Source organism: Electrona antarctica (genome assembly GCF_951216825.1).
Source record: "Electrona antarctica genome assembly, chromosome: 1".
NCBI classification, from domain to species: domain Eukaryota; kingdom Metazoa; phylum Chordata; class Actinopteri; order Myctophiformes; family Myctophidae; genus Electrona; species Electrona antarctica.
The window spans coordinates 30,717,606-30,733,918 of record NC_136806.1 but is presented as its reverse complement, the minus strand read 5'-3'; the positions used below and the strand labels follow the sequence as shown (position 1 = coordinate 30,733,918).

Sequence of the window (16,313 nt, the reverse complement as noted above, 5' to 3'; positions counted from 1 at the left end):
TAGTAGGCCTATATGATTGATATTGATATGATTTGTAAGTCTTTGGTGTGGGCAAAGACCAAGACAAACTGCTCTTTCCACTACAGACAGGTAGAGGAGAGAGAGAGAGAGAGAGAGAGAGAGAGAGCGAGAGAGCGAGAGAGCGAGAGAGAGAGAATATCTGTTCCTTCAAGTATCACCATAATAACTGATGTTAACACCTGTTATAGCTCCACCATGAGGCTGATTAGAATTTTTTCAGTGGCATTTCTTCCTCGGCCTAGTGGGAATGTTTGTGCATGCATAATTTCACGGAAATCGCACGCTGTGTTAAGATTTGATTTTGTTCAAAGCGGACAGTGCAGTGGGTCTATGACTTTAGTAGTAGATTATATGGAAACCATGAAGAACATAATGAGCAGGAACACGCTTGAATCTCATATCATATTACAGTCAGTCCCTCTGATGCAGGCACTACAGTCTACCACCAGTTCAATCACAGTGGTCATGGTCAGTGACAATAATTATGGTCAAATGATTTTCTAGACCAGTGGTTTTCAACGCTTTTCATGTCAGGCCCATTATTTATTCTGCATTTGAGGACCACCATGTGATGAGATTAGCCTCTCACGCAGAACACAAAAGGAATATTTTTTTGTTATCATTGGATAAGATTGTGTTGTATTGATATGGTACCATAGGAGAGATAACATTTCTCCTAGGCTGCAATTGTTTAGACTTCTTGTAACTTGCACCCACTGCTGTTTCTCCCGGCACTCCACGGCTAAATGACAGACACGCGCAGTGGCAAATTCTTGTAACTTGTATTAAATGTAGATGTTTTACAATGATTTAACTCTTGAGAGCGTAAAATTAAACCAAATGCCATTTTACGCTCTCAAGAGTTAAAGCTCTATAAGGGTCCATTTGGTTATACCAACTCAACTCTCCATCATTTAGCTGGGGACCAGCTGGAACCCCCTCAAGGACCACTGGTGGTCCCCGGACCACTGTTTGAGAACCACTGTTTCTAGACTTTTATTTTGAAAAATGTCTACGCTCCTTCACACCGAACTCCGCCCACACTGGTTGTCTGTTTGCGTTCTGCGACGCGTCCGTATGCTCTCCTCTGTGCTGCACTGGCACTGCTGCTCGACTCAACTCCTTTTACATAAACAATCATCATGTCTCTGGAAGTGGAATCAGCAGAGTAAGTTGCATCTCTAATGTTTCGTTAACGTCTATCCATTGCAGTGGTGTCTTCTTGTAAGTTGTAACCGGTGTGTTCAGTTTGTTATAGTTTCTGCCACCGAGGCCTACCTCATCCTGCAAGCTAGCGCTGTGAGCTAATGTGGCTAGCTAGGTTTCAAGCATGATAATGAGACCCTCTGTTTTATTTCTGTGGTGTGTGTACTGTAGTGTAGATTACATTACGAATCATTAGCCTGATCATGTGTGAGGTGGTAAAGATGAGGGCTCATAGTAATACGTTAGCTACTACAAGTTTAACATCCAACACTATTGTCAGCTGTAGATTTTGACATTTTCGATCAAATAAATACATCTATGAGTCTTAATCTGTCAGCACAGCAGCACTATTTGCTACTGGACATGCCTTGAAGAAGGCAGACCAGTACATCAAGTTGAAGCGAAAACAAATCGATGATTGGAGAAAGACAATCTTCTATGGCAGTGGTTCCCAAACTTTCATGTCAAGGACCCTCAAATTGACAGTAATTTTAGCCCTGCCGACCCACATTTGAAAATATATGCCAATATATGCCATAAGAGAAGATGTATACGGCTCTAGCAGTGATGTTCAACCATTTTCATTTCAAGGACCCCCAGTTTGACCTGAATTAGGCTACAATTCCCTATTTGATGGCATTTCTATCTCTGGGACCCGAATGCATATTGTAAAATCACAGTTAATTTAACTCAGAGTGTACAAATGGAACCAAATGGACACTAACGCGTCCAAATTTGGTTCCATTTGTACACTCAGAGTTACAGTCCATAGCTCTAATGACCAGAGCTACGTACAGACGTGTATGATTGATTGAAAACTTCTGTAGTACCAGTCTTGTTAATAAAGTACTATTCAGGTTTTATTTTATTTCAAAGACCCCATACTTCATCCAGTGTAGAAATAACGAATCTTCAATTTGTTTGCTCTCAGTTATACAGACCTGTATGATTGATTGATTGAATAGTACTTTATTAACAAGACTGGTACTAGTACAGAAGTAATCAATCATACAACTATGAGTAAACAAATTGGACATTAAGTTATTTATTCACTGGGAGAGGTATGAGGTCTTTGAAATAAAATAAAACAAATGAGAACCACTGCCATAGAACATAATCATGCCACTTTCTCCAATCGGGTGCATGTATTTGGTCCAACGTACTAACAGTCCTACAGTCATGAGTCCGACACCCTACCCAAAACCCAACCCTAAACCAACCCAAACAACTGGTGTATGTGATATGTTGGGTCTACTTGTATGTGTGAACAAGAAGATGCCATTATCTTGCGAACCATTTGTTGACTCTGTTTTTGTTGTTTTTTGCAGCGTAATCCGTCTAATCATGCAGTACCTGAAAGAGAACAACTTGCATCGGACATTAGCGACCCTCCAGGAGGAGACCACTGTGTCCTTGAATACAGTGGACAGTATAGAGAGCTTTGTGGCAGACATCAACAGCGGCCACTGGGACACTGTCCTACAGGCCATCCAGTCGCTCAAGCTCCCTGACAAGACCCTCATAGACCTCTATGAACAGGTCAGACTGTACCTTGTCTTTATTCTTATTCCAAACAGTGTGTTGCCCACTCTCGTGAGAGAAATAAGCTAACCCCACCTCCAAAAACAAGCCAACTCTTGCGAGAGAAATAAGCCAAATCTCCCCTCGGAAAACAAGCCCAACTAGAAAAAGTTCCCCTCGGGTCTCCACCAGGATAATAGCGTTTGTGATGTTTGGACAAAATGTGTATGAGTGATATAAACAGTTCAGTGTATTCATAATGTTTAGAACGGTGTAATTATTTGCTTGGTCCAAAATATTGTGTTGTCATGATTTGTCACGACAAGAGTTGGCTTTGTACGACGCTTATAAGGTCTTTAAATGAATACGTTTTGAAATGTCTATGGGAAAAATGCATTGGGAACTATTTCCTGGGCCTAGCGTCGTCATGAAAGGGGGCGGGACTGCGGCGCTCTATAGAGATAGTGTATACCAATTTGCGTGATGTATGGATCAAATGTGTACAGAAATATAAAATGTGTTTTGAAAAAATCTGCCTCATGGTAGGGCATTAACATAAAAATCGATTAGTCGACTAGCAAAACGGTAGTCGACACTGTAAATCAAAAAACGAGTAATCGTTCATATTATTTTTAATATTTTTTAATATTTTTTCTTTTACAGCAGACATGCAGCTGTGAGCTCTGTTGTTTTGTTGGTAGTTCTCCAATTTAAGTACTAATCCCTTCCTGGCTGATTGTTTTCATATCATATACAAGCCGACTGTCACTGTACGTGGGTTTTGCCGTCACCGTCACTCGTGTAGGTGCGGTGGGCGGTGGTGGCTGCACAGGCAACATTTAAGACAGATTTTCAAAAAGCATATGCCTCATAGGCTCATACGCTCAATGGGGACAACTACAGTGTGTAAATACTTTTACTATTGGTGAGTTTATTACTGTAGTTTGTTCAACAAGTTAGATTGGAGACGTGTCGTCGTTTCGTCCGGTACAGTAGTATAGCAGCCTGTCCCTCCTCACTCTGCCCAATAATATCCAGTTTGGTGACAGTCAAACTACAGTAGCTCTTGCCGTGATTTCATGTTTCTTTTTCTTATTCATCTTTCTTCATGCTTATCCAACAAAAGTGCAGGCGTGCGGCATTATTAAAAACAAACAGCTATGCCGCGCGATCATAGTTATAATAGTCGCGATGGAGTGAAGTAGTTGATCATAGTTATAATAGTCGCGATGGAGTGAAGTAGTTGATCATCTGATTCATAGCCTGGTAAGCCTGCTAGCTAGCAAGCCTAGTATGTAATCATAACCTCCTCCTAGCTTGTAGCTCCTTCTAAAAACCAAAGGAACTGTGGTTGTAACTTGTTGTTGAACATTTAGGGTTGTATGAAAAACATCGCATCATTCATTCCTCCTCCTCCGTCTCCACAAACATTTTCAACAACGTAACATATGCTATGCTGCGCCGTAGAAAGGTCTTGCGCATCAAAAATAGCAGATCTACAAGCTCACAGCGCGTCCATCCGTGAGTCATTGTGGACTTGCAACTTTGACTTGACTTTTAACAGCTGATGTGAATTTCGACCAATCAGAGCGGCATTCAGCGTAATCTAGTAAGAGAGTGGCGACACTAGCATTGACTCCCATTGTAACAATGGAATGCGGAAGTGCTCATTCTATCTCAATGGGATAGTTCCAATGTTTGGAACTATAGCCCATAGCACCCCCCTTTGTGGCGACATCAAAGCGTGTCGCCACTCTCTTACTATTCCACTCGGCCTGCATTCACCGGCTCTGTTTTGCAGTTAATCCTTCACTCGCGCTGGCCGTTTCAGAACACGATGTTTTAATGCTTGATTGGATGGAAAGAAATATCATATTTTACCGCCGACTAATCGATTATAAACCGATTTTGATGGTAATCGTGTCGACTATCAAAAATCACGTTTGGTTAATGCCCTACCTCATGGTGGTGCTATAACAGGCCATTGTGGAAGTATTGGGGCAGAGGTTCGTCGTTGGCATCCAGGGAGTGTGTGTGCACAGTTTGGCATCGGCCGCGCCAACGGTGCCGGAGATTAGCTGTACACGGGCGGGGACACACACACACACACACACACACACACACACACACACACACACACACACACACACACACACAGTCACACACGGACAGAGTGCAAAACATACTCTCCATGGCTGTGGAACTCTTCTTGTAAGCATTATAAGCATATCCTTAAATCCTTGTTATGCAGAGTTTAAATGTGGATCTTTAATTGTAAACTAAAACATAAGTGAACACTAAGTGAACCGTTGCACCCCTAGTATATACATCAAAGAAATGTTGTCTTGTTAGATTTTCAAAACAAGCCACCACATTTTTAACTGCCATCACTCACTGGAATTACTGCTCTAAGCTGAGGCTGTGTTGTTTTGCTCACCAGGTGGTGTTGGAGCTGATCGAGCTGAGAGAGCTGGGTGCGGCCCGTTCACTGCTCAGACAGACGGACCCCATGATCATGCTGAAACAGACACAACCGGAGAGATACATTCACCTGGAGAACCTGCTGGCACGCTCGTACTTTGATCCCAGGGAGGTGAGTGTGAACCGAGATGGCAAAGAATCGATACATGTGAACTTGAAGATGATGGCTGTTAGGTTCAGTTGAGTGAGCATTGTATATGTTTTGTCAGCCTTTTGTTTTGTCTGTCTTGATATTTTCTCAGGGGGTTTAAGTTAATAAAACTATGGTTGACAGCTGGGTGTTGTCATGTGGTGTGTCCCCAGGCCTACCCAGATGGCAGCAGTAAGGAGAAGCGCCGTGCGGCCATTGCCCAGGCCCTGGCTGGGGAGGTCAGCGTTGTGCCCCCCTCTCGTCTCATGGCCTTACTCGGACAGGTAGGCGACACGGAGGTGGCTAATAATGGCTCATTAAAACACAGAGGTTGTAATGATGGCAGATCCATGGCCATAGCTGAAAGGTTAAGAGAGCCTGCCTGGAGAAGCCGGAGGTCCTTGAGGTCCCAGGTTTGATTCAAGGCCTCAGCAGGTGTAAAGCGGATCTGCAAAGCATGTACTTTGACTTACTTTTGTTAAACTGACCAGTTGAGTTCTCAATCGAGTCCACATGTGGTCTGCCTTTCATAATATCTTCATTCACCTGTATCCCATATCTCACCTCAACATTTGGAACAAACTTCAGTGGGGATATTCAATGGGGATATGTTTAAAGGTTTCTTGTAATTAATTTTCATTTATTTTTCGTTTTTCTTTTAGGTTTTATGACTTCAATTACACCCAAAAAACTGAACTTTGAACATTCAGTGGATTTTCTGTGGTCTGGAGTTTTCTCTGGGGTTTGTAAGCCTTTTGAGCTGCAATGAAAACAGGCAATACAGTGAACAGTAACATCTGCTGGAAAATCCCATTGACATAAATATGGGATTTGCAGGCTGTGACATCACAAACAGTAGGAAAATCTGAGCACTTGTTTGAGCCAGAAAACCCCAGATCGCAGAAAATTACTGAATGTTAAAAGTGCAGGTCTTTTGTGTGCGATTGAGAAAACCTAAAAAAATTACAAAAACTTTTTTTAATGTCACAATCCCTTTAAGGCTTGATGAAACATTGCTCTTGTGTAGATTTGCATTGTAAAATGCATTTGTTCTGCACACATTCAAGGCTTCATGGTTCTAAATGTAACACTTCTGAATAGTGTTGGAAGGGCGTTGGAGAATCCGTTACGGTTGAGCAGGGTATAAATGTTAAAGGCCCGATCAGTTACAGTAAATACAAATGGTAGCACCAAGTTTCAAAATTACACCGAAAGTGAAAAAAGCAGCACTCCAAAATATAGGGTGCGTTTGGAAATGTGCCCCGAACGCACTGGTGTGCTCTCTTGTCGTTCGTTTATTCAGTGCACTCGGTGCGTTGTCGTTCGAAAATCCAGTGCGCTGCGCACCGGGTGTGCCGAGTGCCCGCACTGAGCAACCCTACCCTGAAGCTGGGGTTGTCCGGTGTCGGCGGTGTGAATGTGTCACAGCTGTGGTCGTTCGTAAATAAGGCACACTGTGACGTCACCGCCCACCACACTCAACAAACTGACCACATTCCCTGTGCGCATTTCCGAACGCACCCTAAGGATGCAAGACTTCTCAGAGCAGATTTGAGCAAATCTACTCTGAGGAAGGCTGAGGCCGAAACCCGCCAAGCGTTCTCAATAAAGAAGCATGTGTATCTGAGCCAGTCTTGCATCCTTTATTTTGGAGTGCCTCTTTTTCCACTTTGGTGGTATTTTGAACCTAGTTATATGTAACCTCGCGTCACCAGGCTTTCCACCTCGGAGGAAAGGCTTGTCTGTGTTCCAAAATCGCTGTGTGAACCGCTCTGGAGCGGATGGTAATTTACATCATGTTGTAGTCACTGATTTGTAGTCATCAGGCAGGAAACCACACGGTGGAATAAGAATTACCCATTCATAGTACTGATTCCGCCTTGTGGTTTCCTGCCAGATGACTACAAATCATTGACTACAAGATGACGAAAGTTACCATCCGCTCCCGACCGGATCATAAACCCGAAATGGAATGCTGCCCAGGCTAAGTTATATGTATAGCTGAGCACCCACTGCCTAAACAAAAAGGCATCCAGAGGAAGCGCACCTGCCTTTTTGTTTTACTAACTGGTAGCACCAATACATTATATCAATTCAGAATATTTGGAAGTGTTTTACTATTCCTTTTCCACTATATCGGTACATTCCCCCGTCTGTCCCACAGTGAGTTGAGAGACACATGCACCACTGCAGTTGGTGTGTGTACGCACAGGAGCCCCGCCTGCCCCCTCTCACTCGGCTGTATTGATCGTCAGTGGTGGATGCACTCTAATTGTCGCTCATTATTTAATTTGCTCTGGTTATTGTTAGCTTAGAAGCTCATTAAAATGGACATGTGCAGAGCCTTTTGGTTGACAAAGATAACAGCACTTGAGTGCTCTTTCTGAAGGACTGACATGTCAACTTCTATAAAGAATTTTCCGAGCTTGGTGACGGCTCTGCTTTGAACAGCACTGAAGCGTTACATTTGATGGCCCAATACATCGTTAAGTGTGTTGTCTTGTTGCCAAGCTAATGATGATGGCTAGATTATCCGGTCTAGAGAGGATATGGAAACGGTCTTTGTGCGTGCATACTGTATATATGTATGAGGACATTTCCGGATATAGTTTTGAGTAGGTGGTCTCTCTAGACGGAATGTCACTGTTTAAAATTTGGAATAGAAATGAGGCTTCAGCTATCAGTCGGCACAGTTTCAGTTGATATGGAAATACTTTGTAAATAACTTACCGGTAGATGCTGTTGTGCACAACACCAACACACACACACAAATCAAGGCGTGCGTGTGCGTGACTGCGTGTGTGTCTGTGCCCTATTTTCCATCTCTTTCAGAATATGGTCCTAATTACAGGCTCAATCCCTTGATTGGGATTTTAAAGGCAAATGAACCAAAGGAGTACCCATATGATCAAAACAACTGCAGTTGCCTGGGCATGATTCAACAGAATGTATAGTACCTTGATTGTCTTGCTCTCTCTCTCCCCTACAGTCTCTCAAGTGGCAGCAGCACCAGGGTCTCCTGCCTCCTGGTATGACCATCGACTTGTTCAGGGGTAAGGCTGCCGTCAAGGACGTGGAAGAGGAACGCTTCCCTACACAGCTTAGCAGACACATCAAGGTACCTGCACTGTATTGCATTGTGACTACCTGAAGGGCATGTCAGTTCCTTTACTTTCCAATGGCTGATTTGTTGTATTTTTTTTTATGGGTGTCAGCCCCTCCTATATACAGGTTTAATGTTTGTCTTTAGTTCAATGTTTGTTTTGTAAACACCATTGACAAGTGAGGGAAAATGTACATCATAATGTGTGATTTACGTCATATTGTCTCTTTATTGTTAATGTGGTTTAATGTTTGTTTGCACAGTTTGTTTTACCATTACATCACCTAATCAACATGAGTTGGACTTTAATATATTAGCGCCCCTCACTTCACACGGGTGTGATTTTTTTTCTTCCAAGACGTTGCCACTCACGTTCATATAAATGTCACATGAGTAAAATATTGATGCATTGATAGAATTCACACCTGTGTGCAGTGAGGGGCGCTCTTATCGTCGTACATCATCGTACCTCATCTCATTCCGGAAAATCACAATTTGCATCCTCACTTTTGTCATCAATATTTGTGTTACGCAATGTTTGTGTTTACATGTACACTCATTTGTCCATTCATTGTCAATGGAATTTAATGTGTGTGTAGGACAAAGTTTGTGTCACTAAAAGCTGGACATAGGAGGGGCTAGCGCCACTCAAAAAAAAGCCTTGTTCTTTACTTGGAACAGGTTACTTAACCTAATTTGGCCATGCTGACCATACATTGAACGATACAAAAGGGAAAAAAACACCTGTCTGAAGTGAGCGGTGCAACTGTAACGTGTGGGGGTCCACGGGGGGTCCCCGCAACATCCAGACCCCGAGGGATGCGCCCAGGGGGGCAGCCCGGTTCCGGCGAGCCGCCCCGCGTCCCAAACCGAGAATTGACAGTTACCGTGTGGGGGTCCCCGGAACATCCAGATACATACTGTACAGATCCACATACATACATTGCTACGTAATGGAGCAGAAAATACATCCTGGAAGAGTTAGCTGTCCCACCCCCAGTATGTAGTGACTGACTTGTTCCACTGTCTTGCCTTCCTCCGCAGTTTGGACAGAAGTCCCATGTGGAGTGCTCCCGTTTCTCCCCTGATGGTCAGTACCTGGTGACTGGCTCCGTAGACGGCTTCATTGAGGTCTGGAACTTCACCACGGGCAAGATAAGAAAGGTGACCAATGCACATATTAAGGCTCAAGCGTCATCAAACGAACGGTTTAGTGGTTTATTAGAAGTGATCTTCACTGCTGGGTAAACTATGGAGATATTTTAAGATGTCTGTTTGAGTTGAGCCCTAGCGTGTATTTGTAGGGGCTCATACAGCATTTCTAGGGACACGGTTACCTATAGTCATCTTATAAGCTCTTGTATTTTCTTTTTCATTTATATTCAGATATTGTTTAAGTTGTATATCCTTGTTATTTGTCATTGTCTACTAGTAGACTCCTTTCTTTTCATCACTTACCAAAATCAATTTCTACTAGACGTGATAGTGAAGATTGATAATCTAATACGTGGTTAATATGCTTCTTTTCCCCACAAATGGTCATGCATATGATTTCAGCATGGTGTTCATGGTATTTTCTCTGTGTGTGATAGGATCTGAAATACCAGGCACAGGATAATTTTATGATGATGGATGATGCTGTACTGTGTATGGGCTTCAGTCGAGACACAGAGATGTTGGCCACCGGAGCCCAGGACGGCAAGATCAAGGTCTGGAGACACTTTACACTTTATTATCTTTGCTGTTTTGAACAATCTTCAGAACTGGTTGCTGATGGTGTTGGTCTTTATTTAGGCAGTAGTAATTAGTATTTTCATTAAACTCTTGTGTGTATTATTTGAATTGACTTGCAATTCCTTCCCACATGTTCATTGTAATAAGGCCACTTATTTCGTCAAGTATTTGCCTGATGTTGAGGTATCCTGGACACAATTTACCAATGAGTAATACCACAGAGTCGAGCGTGGCTGGGTCACGTATCTTTGATGCATGCATTATCCTTCTCTTACTCTTTTCTGTTATTACTTATGAAGCCAGCCGGCCACTCTATTAACGGTTTTACTGCTTGTGACGGAACACTCCGCCATAAGGGACTGTATTTACCTTCCGCTCCTGGCGGATTGATCCGTCAGATAAGCTTTATTATTGATATCAAACCGGATCGCTGATTTCTATTTTTTCATTATTATTTTGGCTTGGCCTTTACTTCTTTAGCGATCCTAGACCGGGTTGCGCAACCACGCTGCCGTCCATTATACAGGCTGACTAAAAAGCTGAATAACTCCTAATCTGCGGAGCTCTCCGTGGTTTGGATAAAACGTGCGATGTTCGGAGGTCTTTGCTGATTATCCGGTGGTCTAGATGGAAACATTGGCGCTTTCTAGAGCAAGGATGGCTATAGTTTAGTTCGCTGGCATTGATGCTATTTATTAGCATAAAAAGATGGACGCCCACAACATCCGTTCTGTCCTGTGTGTTCACCCTCTAAATCGCCCCCGCAGCCCTCTGCAGTCTGAGGTTGGATTTGCGTCCAGCAGGTGGCAGCAGATGGCTTAAAATAATTTAAACGGGACGTGCAACGAGTCAACTCAACTTAAGTCTCATTCATTACTAATCGTCTACTAAAAAGGAGGGTGGGGGGAGCACCACCCACCCACCTTTTTGTAATGTCAAATCTTTTTGACACATTGTGTGCTTTCTCTGTTCATGTAGGTGTGGAAGATCCAGAGTGGTCAGTGTCTGAGGCGGTATGAGCGCGCTCACAGTAAAGGAGTGACGTGCCTGAGTTTCTGCAAAGACAGCAGCCAGCTGCTCAGTGCCTCCTTTGATCAGACCATCAGGTAACACTTTGTTTTTTGTCTCCACCAGGCCGAAGGCATGGGGAGAGAGTATGTTTTGCACTCCGTCCGTGTGAGTGTGTTACCAGCTAATCTCCGGCACTGTTAACCCGGTCGATGCCACATTTTGCACACACACTCCCTGGATGCCAACGATGAAGCTTTGCCCCAAATTTACAGAACGGCCTGTTATAGCGCCACCAGGAGGCCGACTTTTGAAAAACACGTTTTTGATATTACTCCTCCAGGTTCTGTCCAAAAATCCCGCAAATCCTTACACACTATCTCTATAGTCATGTGTTCAAAAAGGATCTGTCCGATATTTCATATTCCATCCTAATTGGCTAATATTGGCTTTCAAAGTTTGCAGGATTGGCTCGTTTTGAACAAAAAGGCTCAAATCATGAACGCAGCGTGCAATTTACGTGAAGTCTTTCACAGACTTTCCTACTAGGCTGTGGAATATATCCCACCCTTTTCACATTGGCCTGGTATAGTGCCACCAACAGGTGGATTTTTGCAAAACTCATTTTTGGAACATCATCCAATTGCTATCCAAGGCGTAAGAAGAAATGGCACCCTTTTCACATTGGCCTATTATAGCACCACCAGGAGGCTACAACCTGACCTGCCCTGGTGGAGACCTGTGCCCCGAGGGGAAATTTATCTAGTTTAAGATATTTTTCTGGGTTTTTTTTCTGCCTTTATTGATAAATTGAAAGTAGGTTGACAGGATATTGTCTCGCCACAACTTATAATTTAGTCATTGTTGCAGACACTATTAATCCAGAGCGATTTCCAATAAGAAAGAACACAGGGTAATACATCAAATGCATAGAAATGGTCATCTAGGATCATAAGTAAACTAAACACCTATCATCTGTCTTAACAGTAGAATGAATATCTGTACATTGAAACTATAAATAAATACTATAGAATGCACCACACTTTACGCCTGATTTAAACTTGGTTGCGCATTGTCACCCACCGAACAAGTCGGATCGACAAGCTCACAACTCGGCGCATTGCAAGTTTGCAACCTGTTATGAGCTTGTAGAAATGCTGTGTTTGTGCACGCATCACCGGCGTGCAACCAGGTATAAATCGGGTATCACTCTTCTAACATGCTAATCCATTTTTCTACATTGGAACGTATTTGGTTGAATAAAGACGATCTGGTGGTACCCAACTAATCAAGCAATGGCGGTGCCGACAACCTCTCTGCCTATTTTGGACATTTGGTTTTTCAACATTATCTTGCGTTTCCTGTCAGGGTCCATGGGTTGAAGTCGGGCAAATGTCTGAAAGAGTTCCGCGGTCATTCCTCCTTCGTTAATGAGGCCACCTTCACACCTGATGGACACCACGTTGTCAGTGCCTCCTCTGATGGAACGGTCAAGGTATGGAAGCAAACTACTTTGTGAGTAGTTAGATTGTACCACCATCAGATGTACTGAAGATAGATGTCTTATCATGGCTGCTGCACTGTTTGCACTTGGCAATAAACCTTGTAATACTTGTTTGTGTACCGGTATTTGCCTTAACAATTCAAGTGCAAAGTGTTCATAATGAGTTTACCTTTGCACCCACAATATGAAATACACACAGGCATTATTGAAAACTCCCAAGAAAGGAGACACGGCTCGTAGCCTTATATTTTCTTTTTATATACGTTTTTCTGAAAAGATTTAGACAGTGTTTTGAAATTCAGCCTCAGGTCTAAATGGGTTAAAATAAGTCCTGGATTTTAGCTTTCTGTCTTCTCTACTATTACTAATGTTAGTGTATACAAACTTCTATGTAGGCTCAGACAGAGTGGATAAGGTGGAGGTAAATGTGACCCTACCTCCTCATTACACTTGACGTATTGTCTCTCCTGTGTTAAACCGTGTGTTTGTGTGTTAGGTCTGGAACGTGAAGACTACAGAATGCACCAACACCTTTAAGTCTCTGGGCACGTCCGCCGGCACGGACATCACTGTCAACAACGTCATCCTGCTGCCCAAAAACCCTGAGCACTTTGTGGTGTGTAACCGGTCCAACACCGTGGTCATTATGAACATGCAGGGACAGGTCAGTACAAGCACTGTTTGATTTCCTCAACTAATAATATGACAAAAGAAATGTCATCGACTACATTTCTTCACTGACAAACTACATGGAAACTAAGCTATGATGACTAAAACTAAGACTGAATATATTGACAATTTCATCAACAAATAAAAACTAGACGAAAATGTTAGGAAGGGACTAGTGAACGGACTAGGGACCAGTATAAGTGATTTTACGCTTGGTTGCATGCTGAAAATAGCAGATCTAAAAGTTCACAATGCGTCGAACTATGAGAGACTATGACTAAAACTAAAATCTAAATGTTCTGTCTAAGTCAACACTGAGTACAAGTGGATTCCTCTGTAGGACTCTTGGTTGGTTCCATATTGTAATGTCTTCCAAGTCACTGTACTGTACATGAAAGGAAAATAGTTATTTGAAACCTATACATTTCCTGGACGCTGCTTTGATAATGTTTTTAAGTCGTACTCTGTCACCTCTGACTCTTAACTCTGCATGTGTATGTGTGCAGATTGTGAGGAGTTTCAGCTCTGGTAAGAGGGAAGGTGGTGACTTTGTGTGCTGTACCCTGTCACCCCGTGGTGAGTGGATCTACTGTGTAGGGGAAGACTTTGTGCTCTACTGCTTCAGCACGGTCACTGGCAAACTGGAGAGAACTCTGACGGTATGTACCACACGGATGAATGGAGACATGGAAAAAAAAAGTGAAGCCCTTTTTAATGGTGATGTGACGGAGTAAGAGGGCTGTTTCAGAATTCTAACCTTGCTATTCTACCGAATTGCAATTTAAGAGAATGGTTTGCAGCCCCCTGAGTGTTTTTTATTTTGTCCATTACATGTAATTTGAATGTTAATGAATCCATCCAGAAGAGTTTTCAGCGCAGTTGACAGCACAGATGCTGTGCACCGTCTGCTATCATTGTGTTCACTGGAATGTAGCGCTCGGCTTAGAACACGGCGCTTTCAAAACTTTTCAAATTCAGATTAGATTTCCCCGAAGATTAGTTTATATGGTACACATTTGAAAGTTCCAACAAATTGAAATGTGATTCATTGTGCAATGATACTACTCATTTCAACTTGTTAAACATTCCAGGCTTACTTGAAGTATTACATCAAAGGTGTTGTTTTTTTAGACTAGTCCATGCATTAGACTCCATCTTGTCTGCATTGCTTGCCGTCATGTTCGTAGCATGATTGACTATTTGGCAGCACACTACAGTAAATAGTACTTCAAATTAACCAGACTTAATTCCTAGCTAAACTTGCTTATAGACTGCAGTCTGGATAATTAAATGGTTGGAGTATGGCATAAACAGTGCCAGGGGTTTGCCTAGAGGTTTGATTCCACACTCAAATAAAAATGCAATATGTGCGGTTTCCTTCTGAGGCAGTTCTGTAAGTTGATGTACGGTATCACTTCTCAATAAGCCCCGGTTCATGATTCATGACATCCTCTGGCTCCTACCCCCACCAGATCCATGAGAAGGATGTGATTGGCATCGCACACCACCCACACCAGAACCTTATTGGCACCTACAGTGAGGATGGCCTGCTGAAGCTCTGGAAGCCCTGAGCGTTGATGACCGAGGACCAGCCAAGATGCTCCACCCTCCCCCTCCTTACGAACTTCTGTGCTCTGCTCACAGAATACATCACAGCATGATGTTTGTTTTGTTCTTTGATCATAAAACATTCTATTTTAAGATGAAATGGACTGAAACTTTGATTACTCTTAACAGGATATTCTTTTTTATTTATCCTACCTTTTTGTAAAAATCGTTTTTCTTTTCATTTTGTATTAGGCTTTGTTTTTTCAATAACATCTGGTTGGATAGGATTTTTTTTGTTTGATGCCGGGTATTTTTTTTATTGTCATGAAAAGAAGTAACAAGGGCTGTCGTCGTTTTTGTCTTCATAGTGTGAAATGTTCTATTCCCCGTTCCCCTTTTCCAAATGTAAAGTACTGGTAATACACAAGTGAACAAATGTTCCTCTTGTAATATTATGTCTTGTCTGTGACATTAAACTATTTAACCAGATGCATGCTACGAACAGTGAAAGGTGTCTTTCTAGTCATAGGCATTTATTAATGGTACAGCATCTGATAACATGCACTATTTAGGTCGAGCGCCGGTGTGGAAATGTGGCTCGACTGCATCGGTGTTTTAGGGGTGTTTCCAAGCAAAGGCAAACCATTTGATAGGAAGAAGTTTGGCCAGATTACATTCTGTACACATATATATATATATATATATTTCTTAAAATGTCTGAGCATTCAATATTCAGATAAATATAAGATACTGGTGGTGTGAAATGCAATTGGGACGAATCAGTGGATTCTGGGTGCTCTGCACTGATGCTTGGTGGTGAGAATGAGATACAGAAGATGAGAGTTCTCACAATCTCCAGAGCTGCTGGGCTGGGCTCGCCTTACAGCAATGTAGGACCGTCACTTGGCACTGCCTTCCTCCTTGTCGCAACCACAAGAGGTCGCAATTAACCATTTACCGCACCCCTTATTATTCATAATGATCATTTTGCTTCCTAAAAGAGACAAGTCACCTCTAATCTCCAATTATTTCATTAACCATTTAGTAGCCTCGATACCCAGGCTTTCATTTCAACCATTTAGTGGTTCCCTAAAAACAAGTTATACTACAGTATCAGTAGGCTATGTCTTGTGTTGATGACTGGGTGTAGACTAGAGCAGTGGTTCCCAAACTTTTTCATGTCAAGGACCCCCAGATTGGCATTAATTAGCCCGCGGACCCCCATAAGAGAAGATTTGTTTAGGGCTCTAGCAGTGATTCTCAACCCGTTTGATTTCAAGGACCCCCAGTTTGACCTCCATTAGTCTACGGACCCCCATTTAATGGCATTTATAGGCTATGTCTGGGACCCCCAATATATTTTGTAAAATCAATGTTAATTTAACCTT

The 16,313-nt window shown here is 42.6% G+C and overlaps 1 protein-coding gene across 1 annotated transcript; it reads left to right on the top strand.

The window, feature by feature from the left end:
• The first annotated feature begins 1,054 nt into the window (after positions 1 to 1,054).
• On the top strand, positions 1,055 to 15,423 carry smu1a (SMU1 DNA replication regulator and spliceosomal factor a). Its single transcript, XM_079497762.1, has 12 exons — positions 1,055 to 1,189; positions 2,556 to 2,766; positions 5,189 to 5,341; positions 5,533 to 5,643; positions 8,349 to 8,477; positions 9,507 to 9,626; positions 10,055 to 10,171; positions 11,175 to 11,302; positions 12,573 to 12,699; positions 13,205 to 13,372; positions 13,884 to 14,036; positions 14,850 to 15,423. Exons 1-12 carry the CDS (start codon positions 1,164 to 1,166, stop codon positions 14,946 to 14,948), a joined length of 1,542 nt encoding a protein of 513 aa, XP_079353888.1. The 5' UTR covers positions 1,055 to 1,163; the 3' UTR covers positions 14,949 to 15,423.
• Positions 15,424 to 16,313: the final 890 nt, after the last annotated feature.

What these genes read in the sequence shown, in the direction of transcription:
- smu1a (XM_079497762.1), top strand. Translation starts at nt 1,164, where the DNA reads ATGTCTCTGGAAGTGGAATCAGCAGA. An exon ending in TCATAGACCTCTATGAACAG is followed by an intron (nt 2,767 to 5,188) that starts GTCAGACTGTAC and finishes TTTGCTCACCAG; the next exon opens with GTGGTGTTGGAGCTGATCGA. An exon ending in CCCAGGACGGCAAGATCAAG is followed by an intron (nt 10,172 to 11,174) that starts GTCTGGAGACAC and finishes CTGTTCATGTAG; the next exon opens with GTGTGGAAGATCCAGAGTGG.